This window comes from Rhamphochromis longiceps, linkage group LG22 (genome assembly GCF_057381845.1).
Source record: "Rhamphochromis longiceps isolate RC_006_pf linkage group LG22, R_longiceps_female_GT1.1, whole genome shotgun sequence".
NCBI lineage: Eukaryota > Metazoa > Chordata > Actinopteri > Cichliformes > Cichlidae > Rhamphochromis > Rhamphochromis longiceps.
Window position 1 is genome coordinate 16048118 of NC_140577.1, and position 27714 is coordinate 16075831.

The 27714-nt window shown below is 40.7% G+C and overlaps 2 protein-coding genes across 2 annotated transcripts; one reads left to right on the forward strand and one right to left on the reverse strand.

Moving 5' to 3' along the window:
* Positions 1 to 536: 536 nt before the first annotated feature.
* Positions 537 to 2253, forward strand: LOC146643780 (cathepsin S-like). The gene is made up of 7 exons (XM_085395278.1): positions 537 to 691; positions 939 to 1061; positions 1129 to 1278; positions 1369 to 1593; positions 1673 to 1838; positions 1916 to 2018; positions 2104 to 2253. The coding sequence occupies exons 1-7, from the start codon at positions 572 to 574 to the stop codon at positions 2201 to 2203; spliced, it is 987 nt and encodes a 328-aa protein (XP_085251404.1). The 5' UTR covers positions 537 to 571; the 3' UTR covers positions 2204 to 2253.
* Positions 2254 to 4064: 1811 nt separating this feature from the next.
* On the reverse strand, positions 4065 to 27714 carry LOC146643781 (synaptic vesicle glycoprotein 2A-like). The gene is made up of 13 exons (XM_085396293.1): positions 27576 to 27714; positions 20865 to 21612; positions 18373 to 18553; positions 16336 to 16487; positions 15776 to 15909; positions 15590 to 15679; positions 13422 to 13529; positions 12506 to 12594; positions 12246 to 12410; positions 12016 to 12149; positions 10290 to 10496; positions 10041 to 10200; positions 4065 to 8728 (listed from the first exon to the last, which is right to left on the reverse strand). The coding sequence occupies exons 2-13, from the start codon at positions 21472 to 21474 to the stop codon at positions 8545 to 8547; spliced, it is 2214 nt and encodes a 737-aa protein (XP_085252419.1). The 5' UTR covers positions 21475 to 21612; positions 27576 to 27714; the 3' UTR covers positions 4065 to 8544.

The window sequence follows — 27714 nt, forward strand, 5'->3', positions numbered from 1 at the left end:
CTTTTTCTCTCATCCTGTTCTACATAAATGAGTCAAGCTGTTATTATCAAGCTGATATTATTTTATCGTTACATTAATACATTAATATAGCACAATGTTCAGTAAGCTTGTATAAAAATAGCCAGTAAAAATCTCCTCCAACGAACTACTTCTTATTTTTAGTACATTTCAGAGCCGATACTTTTTCCACTTTCAGTTCAGTGAAAAGGTTGAATCACTACTTTAACTTTTACTGGAGTATTTTTCAACACTAGTGCACTGTGGCCACAAAGGGATGGACATGGCAGGCATTCACTGCTTTTTACCAAGTACCTGAGTAAATCAGTGAATGCAGGTTTGATGGGTTTTTTTCAAGTTTGTCAAATAATCTGAACTGCATACAATTTATGTGGATGGCTCATATGACAGCCCCTCTCAGTGCTAACATACTTCAGCTGACTTTAAATGTAAATTGATACCACCTGTAAACTCTGCTGCTGCAGTCCACTTAAAAGCAGGAGCCACACTGCAGGCTGTTTGCTTTGTCACACCGTGGTTGGAACCCGTCTTCTTCTTTTCCCAGATTCTGAAAATGTTTCAGCGCCTGCTTTTCACAGTCTTGTGTGGATTTGCAGTGGCCGATATCAGTTCGCAAACAGATCGACACTGGGAGCTATGGAAGAAAACGCATAAGAAAGTATATTCTCACCAGGTAAAACAAAAGTGGAAAAATACCAAGGTGCTGAATCCTGTAACTTTAACAGGAATGTTTCATGTCTTCATCTATATAAGTGTTTAGCTGGGTTCAGTTTAAGCATATAAGTCTGTTTAAGCTTTATTTTAGAACAAGAACCCACCTTGTGTTTCATTAACATCAAGCTGTTTGGATGTCTGAACTCTGGCTTAGTTACGGTGCACATATATGCCACAGAAGATTTGGTGTAACATTTATGTTCCAGATTGAGGAGTTGGGACGCAGATTGATTTGGGAAATGAACTTGAAACTGATTAATCTTCACAACCTGGAAGCCTCACTGAATTTGCACACTTACGAACTGGCAATCAACCACTTCGGAGACATGGTGAGCATTCTCCTCAAACTTTACATCACTTGATGGTGAATGGTGTGTAATTTCTCCATGCTTGCAGACCCCTGTGGAGATCGCTGGCACTCTCATGGGCACTAGGGTACCATCTGACCTGGAGATGGTTGCTGCGAGCTTCATAAAAGTCAATGCTTCTCTACCAGCTTCAGTGGACTGGAGGGATAAAGGCTTGGTAACTCCAGTCAAAAAGCAGGTGAGGTCCTAGCTGGTCCCCTCAGATATCCACACATGTAACAGGAAACCTCTACATTTTTAATCATGTCACGAGTAACCTTTCTTTTAGGGTTCTTGTGGCGCTTGTTGGGCTTTCAGTGCGGCTGGAGCTCTTGAGGGGCAACTTAAAAAGTCTACAGGCATTTTGAGATCTCTCAGCGCTCAAAACCTGATTGACTGCACCACAGATTATGGCAACCGGGGGTGCAATGGTGGCTTAATAGCACGTGCCTTCAAGTATGTTGTTGATAACCAAGGCATTGCTTCTGAAGATGCTTACCCCTATATCGGAAAGGTGAGTCAAGCTTCCACTTGCAGGTAGACTGTGATTAAACCTAGATGTTTCTCATGTTAAAGAGTCTACTACTTTTCAGCATAATCAGTGCAAGTACAACCCACTGTATCGGGCTGCTAACTGCTCAGGGTATTGCTGCTTACCAAGGGGGGATGAGTTTGCACTGAAGGAGGCAGTGGCTCTTGTGGGGCCCATCGCTGTTGCAGTTGATGCTTCCAGGCCACAGTTTCGCTTCTACCATCGTGGTTGGTTACTTTATTAAAATGATGCACAGATTGAATCTTAGTCAGAGTTCCTATATTTGCCCTCCTGTAACCAACAGGCGTGTACATGGACAACACGTGTACCCAGAAAGTGAACCATGGCGTGCTGGTTGTGGGTTACGGCAGAGAGAAAGGACAGGACTTCTGGCTAGTCAAAAACAGGTTGTTCTGAGTCACTGGTTGATGGACTGGGTTTCTTTGTTTCCTTTAATTTTGAGTTTCATGACAGCAGCTGCTTTATTTGTAGCTGGGGTGTACAGTTTGGAGAAGAAGGCTACATCAAGATGGCTCGGAACCGAAACAACCAGTGTGGCATCGCTCACAATGCTTGTTTTCCTTTTGTTTGATTAAGTTGGGTCTTTGTTTTATATTTTGTTTTTTGTTTAAATAAACTGGATCACTGACATCTTAACATGTTGGAAACTTTATGAATTTGCTATAAATTTAAATCTGAATTTGTTCACTTCTATGGATCTACATTATACAACACTGGTCAACCCAGGGTCTCCCTGCCCTTTAGTAATTAAGGCTGGGAATTTGCTATATAAATGCCAGCTGACAGTTCCCAGTCTCATTTTATTTCAATTTGTCAAATTGTATAAATGTGGCATTTAAAGAAACTGTTTTGTGGCTTGAGGCAAGTTTAAATGGGCTCTTTAGATCCACAGTCCTCTTGACTCTCATGAGCAGCCCCTGCTGCACCTATGACTCAACTGCAGCCAGTTTCTGTAAAACAGGGCTCCATTAAACTGCAGGTTTAGAAAAGGTACAACAGGACTCCTGAGTTCAGATGTTGAACCTGCACCAGCAGCAGTGACATCAAACGTACCCCATCAGTGATTCATGGGCCCCAGCCAATGTTTTTCTTCAATTAGACACAAACTAGTTCTAAATCATCATGGAGAGCATTGCTCCCAACTGGAAAATGAAAAAGCATCAATCACAATACCGCTTTGACCTCCAGGTATCTGGTATTATGAGGATAATGCTGCGCTTAATTCAAGTGTCTGAACCCACAGCTGTTGTCTGCTTCCTGTTGGATTGCTCTGCTCTGTGGGTTCTTTATATCTGTTTGGCTAACGATCTCTCTCTTTTCATAACTCTGCTGTATTTGATCATCATTCTAAATATCTGCAGAGGTCTCTTTTAGTTTTTACAGCCTGAGCTGCTGGAAGCTCTGCAATCTGAATATAAGCTGAAATATATGCAACTGATGCAGAATTTATATATTTTTTTTAAGTTTAACACTGTTCAATATTTGTTTTATATTGGCTTTTGACTTGGTATCACATTTTTGGGGGCACCTTTTCACTAATTGTACTTAACCCTTTTTCTATATTTATGGCTTAATCTGTTCTATTTCTTTTCTCAATTTCTTTTGATGTATCCTTATAGGCCATTTTGAACATTCATTTCTGATGTTTTGCCTTTTAAATGTCATTTAAAATGGCTTATTGCAAAATTAGTTTTATTAATCTTACCAGCAAAACAAAATATGTTTACAATAATGAAAACATCAAGATGTGATTTTAAAATCTTATTTCACTATATTTTGCTTCTTAGGAGACATTGTTTTTAAAGTGGTCTTGAGCCCTATCAACCACAGATGAACAATATCTGAAAACCATGTCTAATACCGGACACGCCTGAGAGATGCTCCATCTATGTTCACTGAAGCCTCATCAGAAATGGTGTCCATAGAAGGGTGGCTGTGAAGAAGCCATTCTTAAGGAAGGGAAATGGGGAGAAAAGGCTGGGGCATGCCACATTACACAAGAACTGAAACGAAAGAGGAAATTCTTTAGGTTTAAATCAATATGTGCCGAGGTCGTCACTGTATATGACAGTGTGTGTATACAGCCAGCTATGAAACACTGTCGTGGTTTCCGTCAAAGGTTTTGGAGATCTAGTCAAATTTGATGGAATTTACGTCATCTGTAAAGTGTCTGATTGACAGTGACTATCCATACCTGGATAGAAAAACGCACAGTGGAACACAATCATGGATTGCCCTTGTTTTTACTGTACTTAAATGCATGTTTGCACATTTCAATAAATCCCATTTCCCACTTTTCCAGCAAAATACAGAGAAGCAAGGGGTGACTCAAGACTCAGCACAGGACTGTACATTGAAAGTACAAAGAGAAACGTCTAAATGAAGTGAAAATTATCTGATGGTGTGAAATGGAGTACAGGACACTGGTTTTCTTCAAGTTTTATTTCCATTATGATTTTATTCAAAGAACTGGATAAATAGCACAAAAGTGCAAAACCCAGCATAATGGACAACTCTCACATAAAATAAATACAGCACCTTTTCAGCATCACTAAAATATTCTCAATATCCAGAAGTAATAAATACTGAATTTACCAAGATGTTCAGTCTTGATTTACAAAACACAAAGACAACACACAAAGTTTTGTGTCATACCAAACTTTTTTTGGAACTGTTTCCGTAATCTTTTTGTTTCACAATTTGCATACTTGCACATACAAACATCTACAGTTTCTACACACAGTACACTGAATCTTGAATTGAACTCACATTTAGAGTAGAACTTTTTATCAGATAATAAAACAGCTCAGAGTCAAACTAAAGAAAGCAAACAGAAACGCCATCGCTCCAACTACAGTGATGGATCCTTGCAGTTCTCTGCAGATGCGGGAGGTGTTTCTCCCACACTTTTTAAAAGACTGCCGTCATTAAGGGGAAGTCGTATCAGGCTGGTGTTTGCTTTATTTTGACCGCACCCAATATCTCTGCCTTCCTTTATGGATAAAACTCAAATCAGCAACTCTTTTTATAGTTTATACATGTATATATATATATATATTTATTTATATTTATATAGAATGAAATTCTACACGTAGCAACATTAATCCGTAAACTTTTACAGTTTGGACAGGAGCTTCAAGTTGACAGAGGGCGCTCTTTTGATGAGTTCAAACCCGTGGTCCTTTTGAGTTTGACTTGATTACTTAAACCTCCCCCTTTAATACAGACTCACATAAACAAACAAGTTTATGTCAAATTACACTTTTCATGCACTTCACATTGAAAGTGTCCTTCCCTTTCCAGCCAAAGCTTATCTTCAAGATCACAAGCAACCTCCTCAGAAATTCAAGCATGTATATTCACATATATATATAATAAAAACAAAAAAGGTTACCTGGTTCCAAGGTAAACAAGGAGCACAGTCACCACTAACTCACTTTCAGAACACATACTCGAGTTTCACCAGTTTTCACCCCACTTTGATTAAGAACAATCACTGCAAGCAACAAATCTATGTCATCATACGACAATGAAAACACTAGTTCTTGCTTTGGACAAAAACAGCTGGCATACAGGACGTCCAAGAAAGTCAGACAATACGATAACGAACATGCGTCACAGTCGTTTGAATACAGAAGGTTTAGGGGGTGAAGCCGTCTTTATGAATTTAAGATGCGATCCCTTTCTCTTTTTTTCCCTTTTCTGCATGTTTCTAAAACTGAGGAGCAGACTGTGTGTTATTTCTGGCTGCCTTTCAAGGGACTTGTTTCAAAGGCTGTGTCAGCAAAAGAGCACCCGAGTCTGTTATGAAGAACGACACACTGATTTCTACACTGCATATATAGGTCTTTTTTTTTCTTTTCATAGTGTAAATGTATTCCGTGGTCCCCAACTGAGCTGTAATCATCACAGGGATGAAAACAGAATTGCAACAGAAAAAAGTAGAAAAATATGTGACAGACGATTTAGTCAGCAGACGCACACAGACACACATACATCCAAACAGTCTTTCCAACAGGAACAAGATGGGACAAATCTGTTCATTAAACACATACATCTTTGTACACAAACAGCAAACAACGGAGGGGTGTACTACAAAGGAAGTTAAACATAGCCAGGCTTTCTTTGGCTTAAGCCCCAGCTGGAGATAATGTGTATCATAATGGAGGTTATCAACTTTCTCTGGTAAGCTGGGCTTTCCGCTTCATGGTCTTTGTGCACTCATAAACATAAAAATGGGGGTTTTACAGGTACAGCTCTTCTTCTGCACAAAATGATACCTATGAGTGTCCTCCCTACTCCAATCATAAACGTTATCAGATCATTATGACAAACTGATGACTTTTAGCTTGACGTAGCTTGCTAATGTGCTAATCTCGCCCTGACCTTGTAGTACACCCCTCAGGTATGATCCTCAGCATGTAGATTTGAAGAAAGATTTCAAAGAAATAGGTTTTAGAGATAGTATCATTTGCATTCTTTAGTGAGAAGATAATGTTCTCATGTCTTTATATGCTGAATATGAAGCTACAGCTGGCAGGCAGTTAGCTTAGCTTAGCTTAGCTTAGCTTAGTTTAACAGGAGAAACAGCAAAGCCAGTGTAGCTGTTCCCCATCATGTCCAGGCCTTTTTGCTAAGCTAAGCTACCATAAGTGAACAAGGATATTTGTTTACTATAGAGGGGGCTGATAACAGCACTAACACACACATACACACAATCCAGAGGACGTTTTTCGGTCAAAATGTCACACTCTCTCACTGATTGTCAGCACACAAATAGTACACAAAATACTGTCATATGTTTACAGAATGAAGGTGTACACAATCAGCTTCGCTTTAAGGGTGATTCTGATTCTTGAGATGAGGTCACAGCAGGTTTTTACATGTAAACTAAGAGCCTGCGTACCCTTAAAGACGAAAGAAATAAAAATGAGTTACAAATTTTCATCTTTTCCCAGCGGGAATGGACGCAGTGAAGGAATGTCTGATCAGGAGCCCTTAAAATAAAATTATATTCTTGTTTCTCTTGCCACACTGTCTAATTGTTCACTTTTTTAACAGCTTCTTTTCCCATTTGATTTGTGCTTGTGATGCAGTTTTTCTTGGGTAAATGAAGACTGCTTTGTTTGCGTGTTTTGATCCCCAACAAAAAAAATACAGCAAACAAAAGAACTAAATCAGTCTCCTTTCGTTGTTTCGACTTCAAGAATTAGCTTTCCCATTCAATCAGATAACTTATGTTCTGACTAATTCTCATATGGATTGGAGGTGAACTACACTACATGTACAATAAGGATAACAGGGATCTAAATTCTTAAAAGCCAGGGTTTTGGTTCATATGTTGCTTTTCCTTTAGAGCGGATGAATAAGATAATAATAATGGAGATATAATTGATTTTACCGCAGGCCTGATTGCTTTATCCTGAAGGGATCATGAAGAAAAAATAAAGAAAACTGAAATTATTACTACAATGTTGATTCCTGTCCTTGTCCTTGAGACCCGGAGGAGACACAAACCCAGCCTCAGCATCCGGTGTAAAATCTGTGCCAGATCAAACGTGCAGATCCATCTGGTGTGGGAAACAAGGTAGCCGCCGAAAGTACCGCACAAACATTGTGCTGTTTATTAGTTATCTGAACAAGCCTTAAACATTACACCTTTTACAGGCATTAGCAAGGGCACTGAGAAGATGCTTTTGTGGCAGGATACTGTGGGTGTTTACGTGGAGATTTCAGGCTAGTTTTTACAATAGTTACACCTCTAAGGTACCTTGATAATGTGTGGCCACACTGCTTATTCAAACCGCTGCTGGACAAGTAAAATTCCCACTGACGCAAATGACACTGTCATTTGCATGAAACACAGAGATGTAAATGAATAAATCAGAGTACAAACAAAAACATGCGCACACACACACATACACACACCACTAATTTAGGCAAATACCACAAGTATCTGCTCTCACAGTTTAGCACTTGACCAAAATCCGTCCCACAGACGTTCCTCGAAAACATCATCAAACTGACACACGACACGGAGGGAAAACATCAGCTTTGACACCAAACACAGAGGAACTGGATCAAACTATTCCCATTTACAACAGAGAATCCTGTGAAATGCGTCTTCGCCTGCCTGCATTTCGAGGCTCTGAGCAGAGAACTGGAATTACTCAGGGAGAGAAAAAGCACCTCGGCTCTCTGTGTCTGAGTAACAGCAGCCTCACTGGAATGTTTTAACAATATTTGGTAGAGAATAACAGCGGTCAGCAGGTCAGGCTTCAGTAGGAGGCAGTGATCGAGGGTCACGGGAAAGTTTTTTTTGTTTTTTAACAGAAAATATGTTCACCCTGAAATTCATTTTGAGAACTTTTGCAAGCAAGTCTATGAGCAACAGTCTGGATGCAAATGTAAACTGAACTGTTCCAGTAACGTCACAGCACATTAAACAGAGGCACTGGACGCCAGTCACTGAGGTCGAGGACAGACGAGAAAGCAAAACGGAAAACTCACCACATACACTGACTAAATCATTCTCGTTCCTTCAGAAATGGCTTTTTTAAATCAGTTTCCTCTCATCATGTGATCGTTCTGTGTCACTGAGCATCTGTGGGAGCACATTATCACCCTCTAAGAGTGGCTCTTCCATAAGATATCTGATTCTTTTTCTGAATATTCTGAATACCTGACAAAGCAGCGGAAATTAAGTGATCATAAATATAACATCATCTTTTTCTACCTCTGTGTGTTCTCCTCTTTGAATGATGCAATCCACATTTCAAAGGATTCTGGGCTTACAATGGGGATGGCAGTCTGTTTTTGTTGGTATGTGACAGCAGAGCTGAAGCTCTCAGGGATGTTGTTAGTTGTTAAACACGCCAGCTGGACTCTGCTGCCCTCTGCTGGTCGTTGGCTTTACTGCAACACTTGGCCTCTCGTTTCGGGCAACTTTGTGGCAAGGAAACTGCCGGCGGCGAGGGCGCCGGCCGCAAATAGGATGGGTATGGCCTTGGTGATGCCCACAAATGACTGGAAGATGCTGATCCCCAGCACGGCCGCCAGTTTACAGAGGGCGTTCAGGAAGCCGAACGCTGTGGTCCTGGAGACAAGAAGAGAGGGACACACAGACAAGAACGCACACACACGGTAAGGAGGGTTTTTAACAGTATTTATCACTCACTGCTTCATATTTGACCTATTACGGCCATATTTAAGATAATCAAAGTGAAAAAAAACTTTCCTCTTTCTCACACACAGCTACACTTTTATATGAATCCCACCAGGACATGACATGAAGAGCCTCTAGAGGAGGACTGGCCAACACCGATTCTGCTAATAAATTTTATTGACATAATTTCTAAGTGAAGCCAAGCGGATGAGGGTTTCCAGTTTTGCGGCCCCAGAATCATCTCTCCAATCCCTGCATATGAAGTGGTTTATCTGGCTTCATCAAGGGGTGGCCTCCAGCATGCAGTGGCTCGGTTTGTAGCAAAATGTGAAGCGGCAGGAATGAGAACTGGTACCTCCAAATCCACAACCAGGACCCAGGGCAGAGGATGGATGTTAAAAGAAAACATATTGTTAAAGACCTTGAATAAATGCGCATTTGGGTTAATATGGTGGTCTTAGAAGCATTTAATTTACTTTTTTTTACTATGTTTGATTTGCTTTTCATCATAAAAAATATGCCAATTCAATATTTTTAATAAACAGCCAATTCAGATTCAACTCGAGTGAGTGCTTTTAAAAGTGATTCCCAAAGGTCCTTAAGGGGGATTTAAGTGGCCTTTATAGATCTCAAACCTTACTCACACTTTGCCTTGGGTGACCTCACCTTGAGGGTTAAGAGTGCTTTGACCCTTAAATCCTCAATGATTGTAAAGACCCACACCTTTTTTCACACCTTGGCTCATGTGATGACCCATACGTTCAGTGGGTCAACAACCCTCAGTATCACTTCCAAAGAGGACAAGCCCCTTCAAAGACCTGGACTCAGCACTGTTTCTTAGAACTGAAGAAGCCTCTTGGATGGGAGGGGAAACATCCTTGCAAACCTAAAGAAGTCTAGCTGCCTTCTTTTTCAAGCTCTCAAGGCTCAAGGCGTGAGCTGGGTGACTGAGAAACAACACTGATGTGGCGTCTCAAACTTTTGCCATCCACAGCAGATTTGTTGGTAAAAATTCTGGTATCACTCAGCAGAAACGAGTCCACCTCCATAAAGATCCTTCTCTCTCCAGAAAAGAAACTACAAATAAAAATTCAAATTCTTAAGGGATAACAACCCTGAAATGACACTTTTGGACGGCATTTATAACAACACAAAATGAGTGAAAGTGCAACCAGACAGACAGTATTACTCTGTCAGAAAACAGAAACCTCAGCAGTAGTAGAAACATCTGCTCTCGTGTTACCTTTTATCCGAGGGGTAGAGCTCCACTGTTATCACATCCAGGGCATTCCACGAGGCGATGCTGATGCCACCAAATAGACATAAGAGGGCGATCATCCCCGACTCGGTGTTTCCAAACATCAGGAAGAAGCAGCTGACACATGATATGACGCTGGACCCGGCTATGTAAAAAGAGGGAGCAGTAGTTACGTTAAACCGAGTCGCCTCTGCACTCATAACTGAATCCTCCACCCAGATTAGACTAACCTACCCAGCATCCTTAACCGCCCAATTTTATCCATTAATAGAGCCGAGACGATGTTGCCAGGCAACACCGCCAGGGTGCCGAGAAAGTTGACAAAGTAGATCATGTAGGCATTGTTGAAGTCGTCGCTGAAGTCGAGCATGCAGCCCTCCTTGTTGTGGAGAAACGTGCTGTTGACCAGTTTGCAGTTGACGAGTCTGTATTTGAATAAATCTGAAGGCATAAAAGGAGGGGAAAAAAATTGAAAATGATTAAATAACTTCATAAATTTGTGAACATCTGTGATTTCCACTGGGTAAAGAAGCTCTCCTCAGCTGAAAGAAACTCCTCTGCATGTTTCTCCTCTGATTTAAAGAAGAAAAGCTAAGTAAAAGATACAACCTTAACTTTTTGTTTAGAGCATAAAAAATATAAAAGATTTACGCCACGTCCCGAAGAATGTCTGACCCAATCCAAACCAAATAAAAGATCAGTTTTCCTCAAACTGGGAAGGAGGGGATTAAATATCCCTTAGCAAAAGAAGCCAGAACATTACAGCAGCCACCACACAAGCATCTGTTTTTAATAGGGGCAAAACACGAAAGCAGCATCCAGGACAGCATCTCCCATCGTCACAAAAACGACAGCAAAGGTCAGGAGACATTTCTGTAGAAGATAAAGGGGATTAGTTCTGACAGGCTTCTTAATCAATAACAGTTTCATTAAACGGAGTCTGCAATAAAAGTGCTGAATGATCGTAAAATTTTAGATGCACAAATGACACAAACATAAAAGAATGCGTTGCTGGCTTCATCGGGGAGAAAGCTACAGCTGCCGTAAAAGCTGCAGAAGAACTGAAGCTGAATAAATCTGCCACAGCTTGAGACGGATAGCCGCAGTATGCTAGCAGAGGAACCGTTTCTCTTTAGTTTCTCACGTTTCCCAGGTCTGAATGTGACGTGCTGATTTAAAGCACAATCGGAAATCCAAACCACACGCGGCTCAGTTGCTTTTTAAACGATTTGGTCTCCGCACACGGGGAATTTCTGGTTCTGATCAGCCATTCAGCACATTCTTACATCTGTTTTATTCTTCCTGACAGGGTGCTGTTGTACAGACAGCCCGATCACTCGCACCGTGTCATGCCTTTTGTTTTGACTTTAAGATGAAATGTAAGCATTTCTCACATAATTTATCTGTCAGGTGAAACCATCAGCTAAATGAACAGAGAATCTCACATTTGAGGATTTGTTAGATAGATAGATAGATAGATAGATAGATAGATAGATAGATAGATAGATAGATAGATAGATAGATAGATAGATAGATAGATAGATAGATAGATAGATAGATAGATAGATAGATAGATAGATAGATAGATAGATAGATAGATAGATAGATAGATAGATAGATAGATAGATAGATAGATAGATAGATGGATGCTGCCCGACCATGGTGAGCCACGCCATGAAGCTCCTGGTGAACAGATTTGGTGCTGATGTTAATGACTTTTAAGCACTCTGTGTCTCAGCGCTCGATGACCCTACACTATAACTTCATACCACCTCCTAAATGCTTCCACTTTGCTTTGCTTAATTTTACACACCGGTGGCAACAAGACTAAAAGCACCTGAATTCACAGATTAAGAGATGTGGCCATATAGTGCATGATCTGCTACGTACCTATGGAAAGCCATGGAAAGCAAGTTTATAATGTTCATTAGTGCTCCTGCACACGAGGAGTCATATTTACCTGTGTTATAAAACAAGCTGGCAATGAAGGTGCAGTTTCTAAAGAAGGTGTGCGTGGATGTGATGTCCTCAAAGTAGCACTCTTCAAACACGGAGTCTTCAAAAACCATGGACTTCATCTTCAGGTTAAGGAATCTGTGATCAGGAACATTTTTTTATTGCATATTTTAAAAAACAATATTCTCTACTTTGGCATTAAAGTAATTAATGTTGCCCTGAAACAAAAATTACTTGTCGTTGAAGTAGTATCCTTGGCGATGCACTTGGTTTTCCAAGGTGAAGTTAAACGTGACGTGCTCCACTCGCTCCTTAGTGAAGGTCTTCGTGCGCGATTCATATTCCTGCTTCTGGATGTACTTGATCATGTCCGGAAACCACACGGTTAGACCGTAGTAGCTGGAAAGTTGTGGGAGTCAAGAGAGATTAAATAAGCCCCAAACGGAGCACGAGAAACAGTAGACAGCAAGGAGGTTTTCTTTTTTTTAGATTACCTGAACGACATAGAAAACCAAACAGCCATGAGCATGAAGGTCGTCCGTTTATATTCTGGCCTGAAGCAGGCAAGGATGTTATTCCGTATCTGCAACAAGTGAACACGGAGAAACACAAGAGCAAAGCTCATGAACAAAAAAGCTGAAAGCAACATGACAGCGGCTTCCACATAAAACAAGAAAACGCTGCTTCAACTCTCTCATTGTTCAAACTTTTTCTTGTAGTGGGCATTAAGCAGGCATTAAGCAGCAGCGCGTAGGCGTGTGTGTGCGTAGGAGAACGTAGGCTGCGTGCAAATTCAAATCAGGCAAACAGCCTGGTGAAGGATTTTTTTGCCCAGAGCATAAAAGCCCAGTGCAACAACATGCTGCTGAAGTTTAAACACATCAAAGCCAAAAAATCCACACAATACCTCAAAAATGCATCATCTTTGTGTGCCGAGTGTTATCACAGAACTTGAATTTGGGAGAAACTTTGCAGGCGGACAGGTCAATAAATGCTCAAGCAAGTAGCTTATTATCCCTTTAATATACTCAAAAAAAATCAAAGACAAACTAAAGGAAAAGACATAATATTTTAGCTACACTTGGATTTACTTCCACCTGTGCTTGCATGCACATTGCTTTCATCCACTGAGGCGTTTTAATGCCAGCCCTGAGTTGTAAAACACCTCAGCTTCAGCACTCTTGAAAATAACTGTAATTTTGAGGAAGCTGTGATCTTGGGTGGGTGCCAGAGGGGGCCTTTTTTATTTCACACTGTTAAAGCTTGGCCCTTTAGTTACTGCTTTTGCTCACAAAATCCAAAATACCAAATTTCCTGGTTACTCAAAAAAAAACAACCAGTTTAGAAGAACAACATTTGTAGGCTGGACAAAATGTATGTAAACTGTATTTTTTAATTAACTTTACTCACCTGTTGGGAGAGGCTCATAATCTTCAGTCTGTAGCGCTGCCAAGCAGGCGTGTCGGTGCCAACGTCCACCAGCTCATCCATCTGCTTCACAGTTTTGATTGTGGTGACCTTGGACCAAAGTCACAAAAGTCAAATTAGAGATGACTTTGGCTCAAAAATAATGTAACTACTGCAAGAGACTTTCTGAAAAAGAGGCTCTGAAAGTCACCACCAGATATTACAGAGACATTGACTGTAATAACGTTTACTGTTAATCATAAGCCTGATGAACATCTCTGTAATGGGTAAAGCATCTTTAAATGGACTGGGAGCTGTTACAACAATGTATTTATTCTGTTCCTGTTCTCATGACTTGTTTAACCGGAATACATATTGTGGGAAATCACACATTTGTATGATTTGTGGGTCGATTTTAATAGGTTTTATCTCAACAGGAAGTAAAGAAGCAAATCCTTGGAGCTTATCTCGAAGATGATTTACAAGCAGTTCAAAATACTTGTAATAATGTAAAGTTTTGTCCATCAAGCATCAACTGAAACCAAATACTGCAGTTCCTCAAATAGCCACTAGAGGCTCACTCCCGTTCCCTTAGAACAACGCGTGCCCCCTCCAACCACACCCATATTTTGTTTTCAAACTTGATTGCAGTTTATTCCACACCCCACAATAAAATAAACCACGAAACAAACTATCTTTATGGTGTAATTATTTTACGTATAGTTGTTTTTTTATTTTACTGTTTAAAAATATTCAACACTGGTATCAATACATTTTTCAAAAAAATGTCTCTCTGTGCAAAATGGGTTTAAAAACTGTGATAATGTTTGTTTGTTTGTTATTATTTGTATCCCACTGTAAATTTACTGTATAAAGAGCTAAAATCGCCAAAATTTCATTATAAGAAGTGTTTGTGAACTTAAAATTAAGAATGTGGGATACTGTTTGTCCGTGATCCCAGCACGTGCTCCCGAAGCGGGGGAAACAAATTCTTTTGGGGGTACCTACCTTTGCACCACCGTTGTGCAGGTGAAGCCAAAGGCAAGATATGCTTCATCATATTTTCTAGTCTTTAGCTCGGAAGGAAGTTGGTTTGCAAGCATATTTGGCGATGGTTCATCCTCTGCTCTGTGTTTGTGTGGGATCCCGGTCAAGAAACCTGTCCATTATGCTAGCAGTGTCCAAGCATTCTTTAATTTATTTATTTATTTTATTCATAACTCGCCACCCCCCTGCAATGGCTCTGCGCCCCCCTTTACTAACATGCTATCCCCCTCCCCCCCAGGAGGCGTGCCCCTACTTTGGGAACCACTGCCTTAAATCCACATTTCAGAAATGGCCAAGTTTACATTTACAGCTTTCTACATAAAATACTTTGAACTTATCTACATCATGTCCTAATGTCCTAATGACCCATCTGCAGTTAAACTGAGAAATGTGCAACACAAGCCAGCTATTCAAAGTAAAAGTAGCTATTCAAAGTAAAAGTATTCAAAGTAAAAGTAGCGCCTCATAAAACTTGTTGGCTGTAGCCCTGATGTAAACCTTCTCCATGTCCTTTCTGCATTGCTCATTATCAAGTTGTACCATAGCTAAGCTAGTAGTCTGCAAGTATTTGCAGACAAACATGAAAAGCTACAGGTAAACAACCTGTTACCAAGACAATTCCTGAGAGGTGTTCGGTGCAGCATCTTCATTTAAACTGATTTCACCCAGCAAGAGGTAGCAACCTCCAGGAACCACTGCTGACCAGCTGGGTATTTCACATTTCCATAGCAACCAGAGGGTGTATCACATCCAACATGGCAGGCAACTCTTGAGCAATGTGTGCATGATGTCATGTGACAAACAAACCTGTGTTAATACATCTTCTGCACCGGTTAAATTTGAGGCCACAAACCAGTGGGTGATGTCATAGTGGTTACATCAGTCCTTTATATACTCTGTGGTTTTCATTGCATCACATAGCAGCAAGTTTCCTTTGCACAAGTCATCGGCTCTGATCCAAAGTCAGTGTGTCTTTTTGTTCAGCTTACTCCAAACTAGGGGCGTAACCCCAGGCAGCCAATGGGTATCTGACCAGAGACCCCGTCTGTTCTCCCTGTCCCACACTTCCCTCTGCTGTGAGCGCTCTGAGAGATTTACATTGCTGTTTTCTCACTGATACTTACAGAAAACACCCTCTCTGGGTATCCCTTCGCTCGCATGTTTGTGTCGTGAACTTGCTTCAGAACCATCCAGCCTTCGTCATGTTTGCCATTCTGTTAAAGATGGCATGGATTTAATAATGAGAAACATATCAGCAGCTATTACTGTAAGACAAAGACTTAACTGTTTAAACAAGCACATCTGCTAACCTCTAAGTAGAAGCGTGGGCTCTCTGGCATGGCGTTAAGGGCAGCGATGGCTGCAACTGACGGAAAAGCGCACACTAGCACAAACACGCGCCAGCTATGGAACTGATACGCCGAGCCCATCTGGAAACTCCATCCTGAAAGGAAAAAGCAAGCCAACACAAAGAAGTGAGCACACATTTCCAAGTAGTTAACCTTCAGTGCAGTGAAAATAACATGTTTTTAAAACTCACTATGAAGCATGTTCTCAAACAGAATTTAGAGGTCAGAGGTCACCCTCAGTGCACGGTTTCTGGGCAGATCACTTTCTAGCAAACAAAGTCAGCTTACGTTTTACCCTCGAGCTTTTCAACTGACTGACAAATCTCCAAAAATATTAACATCTTGGTGGGATTGTTCATACGTACATGCATAATAATAATTGTAAAATAAAGAGATTGTAATATAATATTTAGAGAGCTTTATTTGTATCTCATAGGCATTTGATGATGATCAGTCAGCCTGGGCAGAGAAAGTAAGGATCCATAACTATCTGTTTTCTTTACTCTGATCACTGTACTCACCATAATGTGGGATTATAGCCCAGGCCATTGCAGATGCATATATTCCTCCAATCATCCAGAACATGCAGAGCCAGCTGAGGTGCTCGCCACGCTTCTCTTGGGACAGAAATTCAGAGTAGTACGAGAAGACGATGGGAATCGAACCACCGATTCTGCAAAATTCAGAACACAACTGAGCCTAGAGGTGAAGTGTTTGTATCGGTGATACTATTTTTGATATGTATATGTGTGTTTGAATAGATGGGCTCTTTCTTCTGTATCATATCAAGAGTCAAGCAACATACTTATGTTATTGTTTTTAAAAGTAGAGCAACTGTTTGCGAAACTTTCCAACTCGTGGCTCTCTCAGACCTTGAATGTGCAGCAATTGCTGTTTCATTTAGCCACTAAAGCTTTAACACAACCAGTGCATTAAATGTCTCTGTGCTTGTGTGATTATCATCACCATGGTGCAAAACAAACTCACAGGAGCTCAGCGGGAAAACGACTGGTTTGAGCCCAAATGGAAACGATGTCAGGCTTTCAATTTGCCAGTTCGCTAAACTTGAGAAACTCTGTTTGAACACTTTGCTACACGTTGTAAAAACTAAATGAATCATCAAAATCATTTTGTGCTCGTGCGATTTCACTGTTAAAATTACATTTGTGCAGCCGGATAAAAATTAAAAGTTTCAAAAGGGAAGGGACTAATACTGCAGTTATGGCACACTGTGCAGTGAAAAAGTAATTACCCCCTAAACCTAAGAACTGCCTGTGCCATCCTTCGCAGCGAGGATGGCACTTTCACATCACTGTGGAAGAATTTTGTCCCGCTCTTATTCATTTATTTTTTAGCACATCAGAGGTGGACTTGCTGGTATGTTTCAGGTCGTTGATGCTTGAGCTTCAGGTACGAAGTTATAGCTGGACATTCTCCTTTAGGATTTTCTGGTAGAGAGAAAAATTCATGGTTCCATAAGTTGCCCTGAAGCAACAAAGCAGCCCCAGATCATCACACTATCACCACCGTGTTTGACAGTTAGTATGACGTTCTTTTTATGAAATGCTGTTTTAGTTTTATGTCAGATCTAATGGGACTCAAACCTTCCAAAACGTTCAGCTTGTAGAGTTCCTTGGAGATGCTCCCATACATGCCATTTTTGCCCAGTCTCTTTCTGGTTGTTAAATCACGATCTCCGACCTTAACTGAGGCGAGTGAAGCTTGCAGGTCTGCATTTGTTATTCTGGGACCTCCTGGATGAGTCATCAATGTGCTCTTGATAGGCCAATTTTGGTCACCTGGGCAAGTTTTCTCCATTTGTTGAAATGGCTATCACCACGTTTTACTGGAGTCCCAAAGCCTTAGAAATTGCTCTAGGCCGATAAAGGTCAGTGACTTTGCTTCTAAGCTGTTTCTTTAGATCGTATCACATAATGTGTCCCTTTTTGAGATCTTTGAACTACACTTTGTCAGACAGGTTCAGGTTAACCCTCTAAAACCGAACCTGTCGCTTATATCAGACAGGAGTTTTGCAACTTTTTTTTTTCTGCTCTCAAATACAGACTTAGCTGTAACTCTGTCTGTGAAGCTGGACTAAAGAAATAAGTGCCTAAAGTTTTGAGAACATGTCTACCGTGGTTGGTTGGTTGTGGCTAATAGACTTAGTTTATGTTAGCTAGCTAGTGACAGAACCGATAACTCAGTGGGAAGAAGGGGACTAAATCTAAAACTCTGTTTAAGGGGAACACTTTTGAGCTGCTCCTGTCTGCAAGAAGGAGTTTAATTTTTAAACCACAGATTTGCTTTCCACTTTCCCTGTCTGCCTCTTTAGCAGCAACTGCTGTTAGCTTGTAATGTTTGGGTTTGTGAAGCACCTTATAAATGAGGACTGTGTAGACGAGAGACTTTGAATTCATCATTTAACAAAGATGGTCCGGGTAGGTTTGGGCAGATTATTGCCCCTCAATAAATGAAATGATGATTTTTTTTTTAAGTCAACTAAATGGCACGGGCAGAAACAACAGAAGTATTTTTGTTATTATAATTATTTTAATTACCCAACACCCGAGAGGAGGCGGCAAAACAGAAAGGTGCTGTAACCCTGGACAAAGGAGGAGAAGAAGGAGAAGATACTGTTGATAGAGAGAGAGATGAGAAGAGACTGCCGACGGCCTATCCGGTCAGCCAGAGCTCCCCATAGGAAAGCGCCAACCATCATCCCAAAATATACAATAAGACCTGCAGAGAGAGCAAAGGAAATTCAATTGTCAGACTACAAAGACTTGCCGGCTCATGATAACTCTACTATATCTCAAATCAGATTGATAGTTTGATGATAAACATGCACATTTCTTTTGTTTCCCTTCTGAGGGAAAGGCTGAGAAAAGAAGAAAACATAGAAGTGCCAGTGTGAAGCTGGCTGTAAAAGCGTGTTAATCCCCACAGACTTCCTGATAAAAGATTTAACCACTGTTTCATGACTGTAATCTGAGTGACTGAAAACCTCTTAACCATGTTTGTGCTGATGATGCCTTTGGGGCCATTTTAATGCATTTATCTTTAAAATTATATGACTCTAGTGGGTAATTGTTCTAAAAGACCATCCAAATATGGTCATTTGATCTCCAAAGAATCAAGATAGTGGCAGTTATGATGCTAAACACCACACTTTAAACTGACCAACCCGGTGGGTGATGTCATGGTGCGTATGAACATCTTTCATACACGACCCCAACTCCCCAAAAGGTTGGATGCGGTATAAAATGAAGATAAAAACTGAATAGCTAGTTAGGATAATTGGCTGCCGGTCAGTAACATGATTGGGTTTAAGACAAGAGGCAGAGTTTCTCAGGTTCAGAATATTGTTCCTAAATGTAAAATTGCTAAGAATTTAAATACCTCATCATGTATAGTACCAAATATATCAAACGATTTAGAGGCTGAAAATGATGCAGGATGCTTCAGGTGCTCAGGCAGAAACAATGCATGGGCTCAGGAATCATTGTCTGTGAACACAGTTCACTGCGCCATCCACAAATGCAGATTTAAACTGTTGTGTAAAGAAGAAGCCATACGTGAACATGACCCAAAGACTCAACCATCAACTTTAAGCTAAAATAATTTAAAATAAACTGAAACAAAGTAGAAAACAGTGAAATAAAATACATAAAAACATGGATTCCTCTATTCTGCATGTTTTAGAGCAGCGGTCTCCAACCTTTTTTGCGCCACGGACCGGTTTATGCCCGACAATATTTTCACGGACCGGCCTTTAAGGTGTCGCGGATAAATACAACAAAATCAAAACTAGTACCGGTACCGAAAAAAAGAAGATTTATTCATAACACACGTGAAAAGACCCAGGAAAACCGAGTTAACGATTAAAAACGATAACAAAATAACGCTGAAAACCAATAAATACCCTGAAAACCACACATTTCACACCTGAGCCTCAACTCTCGCGGCCCGGTACCAAACGACTCACGGACCGGTACCGGTCCGAGGCCCGGGGGTTGGGGACCGCTGCTTTAGAGCAGTATAATATAATCTTAAACAGCACGCTGCATCTATTTCAACAGCATTGATTCATAGTAGAAGGGTCTGTGTGCTAAAGTGACCTGCCATAAAGTCCAGACCTTTCCCCAACACCAAACATTTGGTGGATCAGGAAAGAAAAATTGCGAGAAAGACGACCCACGACTGCTGAGCAGCTAGAACCCTATCTGAGACAAAAACGGGACATTTAACTTCCAAAAATCAGCCAAGTGGACTCCTCATTTTCCTAATGTTCAATGTTTTCTCAGCTCTGTTGTGAATAAAATGTGAGTTTATGAGATTTGCAAATTATTGCATTCAGTTTTCATTTACATTTCAAACAGCATCCCAACTTCTTTGGAGTGGTGCAGTGTATGTTAAAGAGGCTAGTTTCAGTCACTCATTGTATCTTTGAAGAGCTCATTGTTGTTAAAACTATTCTTTGGAATATTTATTAAAAACTAAAACATAAAACAAAACGTTTTTTATGAAATGTTTAACATAGACGTTGCTGCATCCACCGAGCGCTCTGCCTCTCTCTCGCTTCTTTGCTGCTGCATTGCTGTGTTTCTTTTTTGCATCATTACACAACATTATCTAAATCAGTCTGGTGGCATGAAACCATTGGCAGGAACCTGTTACTGCCTCACTTGTGTGTGTAAATGTTTGTCCTTAAAAAAATGAAGACCAGTCATTTTTAAAAACAAACAAACAAAAAAAGATTTTTCCCCAGAGTTGATACACATCTCACGCTCTGGTGAGTATTTCAAGTATGCTGCATGTGGGTTCAAAAGAACATGTCGCCAAGAGCAACAGTGTGACTCATTTAGTTTTTTAAATAGTTCTTGGCTGAGAAGTAAAGATCATGCCACAGAGGAATGAGTTGTAGCAAGCCTTGGATACACAGCCAAGGTTTGTTGACGGGGACTAATGTGTAGATTATTAACAGCACTGTCATGTATAAAACTGATAATAAGCCTGCTAAACATTTGCAACAGAAGGAGCAGAGTCCTACCTAGCATGCTTTTGTTGGGTTCAGACAGACACATATCCTTCTCAGCGCTGGGGAGCACAAACCCGACCACAAAGATCTCCACGCCATCAGCCATGAGTGCGAGGCCCAGGACGAAGTACAGGCTCCACTGGAACTTCCCGTGGCCACATTCTTGCAAAATGGTCTCGTACTGTTGGGCCAGCTCCTCTTGGTCCTTCCTCCTCTCAGCCTCGGACACGCCGATATCTCTGAACTGCTGAGCTCCGGCTCCCACCGATCCTGGACCCCCAGCAAGGCTACCTTTTCCTGAATCAGCCCTGGGAATTCCTTGGTACTCTCCCTCATAGATCTCGTCATCTTCATCGTGACCCTCTGTGGAGTCACTGTGGCCGCCCTCATCGTCGTTCGCTGCCTGGCTGTCTCCACGGTAGTAGCCTCCATCCTGACTTCCCTGCATGGGGTAGTTATCGTCATCGTCCTCTTCAAAGCGGCTGTAGGAGCGCTTGCTGTACTCATCGCTCACTCGATCAACTGAGCGACCCACTTTCTTGGCAGCTTGCCGCTTGACTTCTTTGGCAATGTCTTTGGCTCCTTTTATGAAGGCAGTCCGGTTTTGGTAGCCGTCCTCCATGTTAAAGAAGTACAGAAGACGCACAACAAGTCAAAGGTTTAGCTTGAGAGGCCACCTGTACGTGCTGTGGCTTCAGTTTGATCAGGACACCTCAGAGCTGACTCCCAATTTGCTTGACTGGTTACAGGTTGAAGCTGTCTGCAACAAAAGCGAGAATTTACATTGGTTAAAATAACAAGTCAGGCTTGGTAACAAAAACATCTTTAATGGAAAGATGCTTTTGTTAGCAAGGGACTCATCGGATACTTCCAGTGCATCTATTTATGTTTCCTGTAGACCCAGAGCCAAGTCTGCTTAAGTGACAAGAAAGAAACAAAAAATGACGTGTAATGAATTCAAAGATGCCACAAAAAGACACAAAAAACACAAACTCTAGAGAGACTGGCTCACTCAGCTCAACATTAAATTCTAACAGGGCGCAGTCCAGTAACATGAACGTTTTAGAGAGGCCCTACAGAAGTTAAATGTGTCGCTTGACCCTCGTTAGACTTTTTAGGTACACCTGCGGCAATTCAAATCAAGATGGTGAAATCAAATCAAGACAAGATGGCCTGCTAAAGTTCAAACTGAGCATCAGATTGAGGAAGAAAGATGATTTAAGTGCCTCTGAATATGGCATGGTTGTTGGTGACAGACGGGCTGTTCTGAGTATTTAAAAATCTGCTGACCTGCTGGGATTTTCTCACACGACCATCTCTAGGGTTTACTGATGATGGTCTCAAAAAGAAAACAGGTAAAACTGCCTTTCTGACATGAGTGATCAGAGTAGAATGGCCAGACTGCTTCAAGCTGATAGGAAGGCAACAATAACTCGAATAACCACTCGTTCCAATCACACTTCAAACCTTTATGCTGATGACCTACAGCGGCAGAAGACCACACTGGGTGCGACTGCTGTCAGCTAAGACCTGCACATTGAAACTACAATTCACACAGGCTCATTCAAAGTTAGACCGGGAAACTTTGAATGAGCCTGTGTGAATTGTAGTTTCAGAGTCTGGATTTCTGCAGCAACATTTAAATGGTAGAGTTAGAATTTGGAATAAATAACACAAAAACATGGCTCCATTCTGCCTTGCATTAATGGTTCAGGCTACTGGTGATGTAATGGTTCATGGCACATTTTTTGCCAACTGGGCTTTGTTTAAATACCATAGCCAACCTGAGGATTGTTGCTGACCAGGTCTATCCCTTTATGACTGGCACACCCTGTCACAGAGCTCAAATCATCTCAGCAAGTTCACTGTACTCAAATGGCCTCCACAGTCACCAGATCTCAATCCAGCAGAGCACCTTTGGGATGTGGTTGAACAGGAGATTCTCAGCATGATGTGTGCCGACAAATCTGCAGCAACTGTGTGTTGCTGTCACGTCAATATGGACAAAAAAGGCTCTGAGGAATTAAGGCAGATTTGAAGTAAAAAACAGACCAACCAAGTGCTAGCAAGTTGTACCTAATATAGTGTTGATATGTACAAGAATATTATACGACTGAAGCCAATGAGCTTGCAGTTTCGCAGTCAGACCCGTCCCATTCTCATCACATTTCATCACCAAGACGATGACGGCAAAAACTCATCTCACAGCTTCAGAAACTGCAAGTTTTTCTATAGTCTAGGGTTAAAGCGGAAGAGGCAGCATGAAACATTAAACAAGATCAAAGTATCAGAATTCTAATAATTCTTTCTTTTTTATTTGATTTTGCATTGCACTTAATAAATTGTCACAATCACAACCTTTTAACCTTTTTCATTTTAACAGTTTTGAATGTTTCCACAAACTGTAATGAAAAACTGCTGTTGATGCGGCGTTGTGTTTTACATCTGAGTTTCATAATCCATCTCTGCCTGTCATGTTTTTATCTTTAAACTGCTTCTCTTTTCTTTTATCCACTTATACCATCTAACCAGCCTGTAATGGTTCCCATCCAGACTACACCTGTTGCCTCTCCATATTCACTCAGTGTGCGTCCTCTGCTGAGTCACAGACAGGCCTGAGCAATAATTACAGGGTTAAACATCAGGCCTTGAAAACAGTGAATCTAATTGATTGTTCTTGGTGCACAAATGTCCTAAATGCCTCATCGTATGCTGAAGAGCTGCTCTGTGTGACTATGGCTCAAATGGATCTGACACTATTGTAGAAAAAACCTGAAATCATATAATCTCTAAATGTTCTTTATTTGAAAAAAAGGAAAACATGCAGATTGGATGGAAGCCGTGTGATAAAACAGACCAAGCTTGAAATTGAGGGAAAAACAAGCTATAAAACTGATATCTATTTTATTCTTTGCCACAGTGTCACGTTGCTTTTTGGAAAACGTGCTGTTTAAAGAACAATTTTAAAGGTTCGGTTCAGGTGGTCCGTATGCTTCTGCAGGGAGACGCTACAGGCGGGGTCACTGTGCAATAAAACCACTTGTCACTTTTAATTTATGGCGCAGCGAAAGTACGGACAGACGGTGATGAGACATCAGTGTGATGTCACTTTCTCCCAAAACGAGGTCTGACAGGTAATAACAGGCCTCACGGAGCAGTAAGTGTTTGTCAGTTGTACAGTACACATCATGTACTTCATCAAATACTGGTATATTTACATTTATTTTAATACTTCTGAACTAAACCAGTGAAATATAAATATCATTAAACTATGGCAATGGTAGATTTTTGGTTTGAGGCATAGTTTACATGTTCGTCAGCTACAGAAACCCAAACTGTGTGACGCATATAAAAGCGTAAAACTCTTACAGCAAAGAGTAACAGCTTTTATTTAATTAAAAATATCTCTGTAAATCTTTGCAAGTTACTGCAAATGAATGCAAACGATTAACCAAGCTGTATATAACTGTTTTATAATAATAGCAATAATAATAATAATAATTCTTGAATGATTGCGTTCACACAAGTAATCAGAACCAGAAGCAAAACCAGGGGGTTTAAATTACTTGAGTAATGACGTCTCGCTGTAAAGCAATGAACCGAGCATTTTGAACATCTTCTTCACTTGTGCAGTTAGGTCCATAAGTTTATGGACATTTACACATAAAAAATATATATTGTTGCTTTTACAGTCCAGCACGGGTGATGTAAACCAAACAGTCAAGATGTGGGTGTATTGGATCACCCATGTTGATATTTTTCCTGCATCATCATATTAAAGTTGGTTTAGGATCAATGTCGCAGTTGACACGTTAGCTATATTAAAAGCGTTCTTGTTTATATAAAACTCTCTTCTGAAGCAGTTGTTAAGCATCTTAAGTGTTTTTGTCATTACTTTATACAGTAGATAGTAAATATATTAGAAAGCTATATTTGCTGTTGCCAAATTTAGGTCACTCCTTTTGGTTTCTTGGTAATAGTTTTTATTAGCATTAGCTAATTTCTTAGCTAATGCTAACATCTTAGTTAATGCTAATTTCTTAGTTAATGCTAGCTGAATGCTCAAGCCACGTGATTGGTCAGCTTCAGTGTTGATCCTTGACCAACATTATTATAATAATATATTAGTAACACCAACACAAGTGAAGACTTTTACCTTTAACTCAAGGTTTCAATGATATTGTATGAACTGTTGAGGAACAGCTGCTTTGCGTCATCAGTGGTAGTTGTGTAATGTTTTACACATCTGCTTGGCAAGTGAAAGGTCACTGGTTCAATACTGGCATTACGAAGGGCATCAAGCATTAAAAATGCTGCGCTACCTGCTGTGATGACCGTTTTGTGACAAGGCAGTAGCTTCTTTACTCTTGATTGACTGATTCAAAATTCACTGCGGGTTAAAAATTTAAAGTTAGGTCCACCTTAAAGCATTCACTGGATTATTGTTCATTTTGACTGTAATGTGGAAAACATTTTAGAAAAAGTACACCATGTTGGATTTAGCCAGATATCGAGTTAGAGACTGAGACTTATTAGGAAAACGTTAACTGAGAGCAAAAGTTCAGTAAACAAACTTAAATGCAATTTTGGATTATTTTTGTAATGAGATTCGCCCCCTGCTGGCCACTAGAAAGCACGCAGGTTCAAGTCTTCCCTTTTCAGACCAGAATGCGTATCTTTCGTATACAGTCTGTGAATGCTCTGAGCTATTTTCATCTATGGCATTCAGTCGTCGTTACTTATCACCAAGGACAGAGTCAGAAATCGTAGTAGGTGGCAAAAAGAAAGCTGTAAATGGAGCTTTAACCTTGATAAGCGAATCAGCTCAAGATTAGGCCTACCATTAATTAGTGGGAAAACAAAGAAAAAAACATTTATGTTTATGCCAGCATCTGTAGCATCTGTCCTGGATGTTATAATCACACACTGTTGATTTGTTTTTTCTAAATTTCATTCAGAAGATGATTTCCCATCAGAAGGCAGCAGATCCATCAATGTCAGCATGACAAACAGATTTACTGGCACTGATCAAAGGAACCCTACCAGGCCTGGTCAGCCAGGCTAAACTGTAGGACTCTAACCTAATAATATCCTGGATGGGCACATTCACAGCCCATAATCTCTATGCACTTTAAAAACAAGCATGCGTGCCTGTATGTCAGTATGACCAACACACTGAAATCAAGCAACAAAATCACAAAAATGCTTCACTTTATTGTGAGGCTTTTTTGCAACCGTGCTGGACCTGCGCAGATGTTTTTACTTGGTTTGACCTTTTCTCGGGACACTGAGCGTCATCAATACCTCTTTATAATCACATCATTGCACAGCCTCCTGATGGAAGGAAAATGCAACACTGTTACCGATAGCATTAATATTGCCTCGGGTCTAATGCCTGCCGAGAGATAGAGAGATCAAAGAACTAACTAAGATGCCTACGGGAAGATTTTAAAAGATTTGCTTGGTGCTAAAAAAAAACAAAACAAAATCCACATTAACTTCACACAAGGGGACACTTATAAAATAGTAAGGTTATGAGGATTATAGATGAGACCCCTGAAAAACTAACAGTCTGTGTAGATAAAGTCTGGATAGATAGATAGATAGATAGATAGATAGATAGATAGATAGATAGATAGATAGATAGATAGATAGATAGATAGATAGATAGATAGATAGATAGATAGATAGATAGATAGATAGATAGATAGATAGATAGATAGATGCAACAGGTACTTCTTTCTGTGTTTTTTCCATTAAGAAACCAAAGAGTCAATGCTAAGACTTGTCTGACGCAAACAAAAGCTTCGAGGCCACTTTCGTCTCACATTTCCTCACTGCTGTCAACTTGACAGCCTCTCTACAGCTCACACAGCCTGCAACACACAGGCCTGTCACTGGAGGGAAGAGGAAGGCCTGAGGATGAGGAGGATGTCTTTGTATTGCTTACTGCTCTCTAAAGCTCTTTATTATTCATTTATTTATTTATTTTAATTCCCTCATTCCAAAACCAGTGAGCAATAAGTCAGCAGCTGTTTATCACTTCATTGCAAGACCACGCAGGGCAGATAGTCATCAGCATCTCCTGCAGGGTTGTTAAAGGGAGATTTCAGCCAGCCTCCTTTGTGGTGATAATCTGGACACCTGATAACATGGCTTCAACGACAGTCAAAAGAGATCCCCAAAATCGCTCCTGCAGCCCTGATATTCTCCTCTCACAGGCCTGTTCCCAACAGTGTCAGCCTGTCAGATCTGTACTGTGCTGTCCTGCTTTCACGATTTGTATATTTCACAATGTGGATACATGCCTCGGATTAAACATGGCCAAATTTAAGCCTTCGGTGCGGTCGTAAATGTCTTCATTTATAATAAGCCGTAAAAAGGGCCTTGTCGCCAAAAGGGCCAATTTGTACAGCCCTACAAATGCGGATGGATTATAACTATAAATCTGTTACAGAAACCAGCCGATTGTCTCTTCGCTTGCGTCCTGACATATGCCCCCATTCTTAGAAATCACACTGCCATCGGCTTGTCACGACTTGGATTAGATTATAGGGCCAAGTCTCGATTCACAAAATCGATCCTAATTGCCGTGTGAAGCAAACACACCCATCGCCCCCCTCTCTTCATGTTTTAATGCAAACATAAAAAGAAAGAAAAGAAGAGGGAGAGGGGAAAGAATCAGCGCCATCAGCCACTAAACGCTAATTAATTTCACCTCACCTTAAATCCTACGATGCCAGGGTCCCTCTTCAGCTTGGAGATGGTGGTGATGAAGAATGAGAAGGAGGAGGATGAGGATGGTGATGCGTACGAGGCTGTCGCTGTGAGCCGAGTGGTGACGATGATGGTGGTGGTGCTG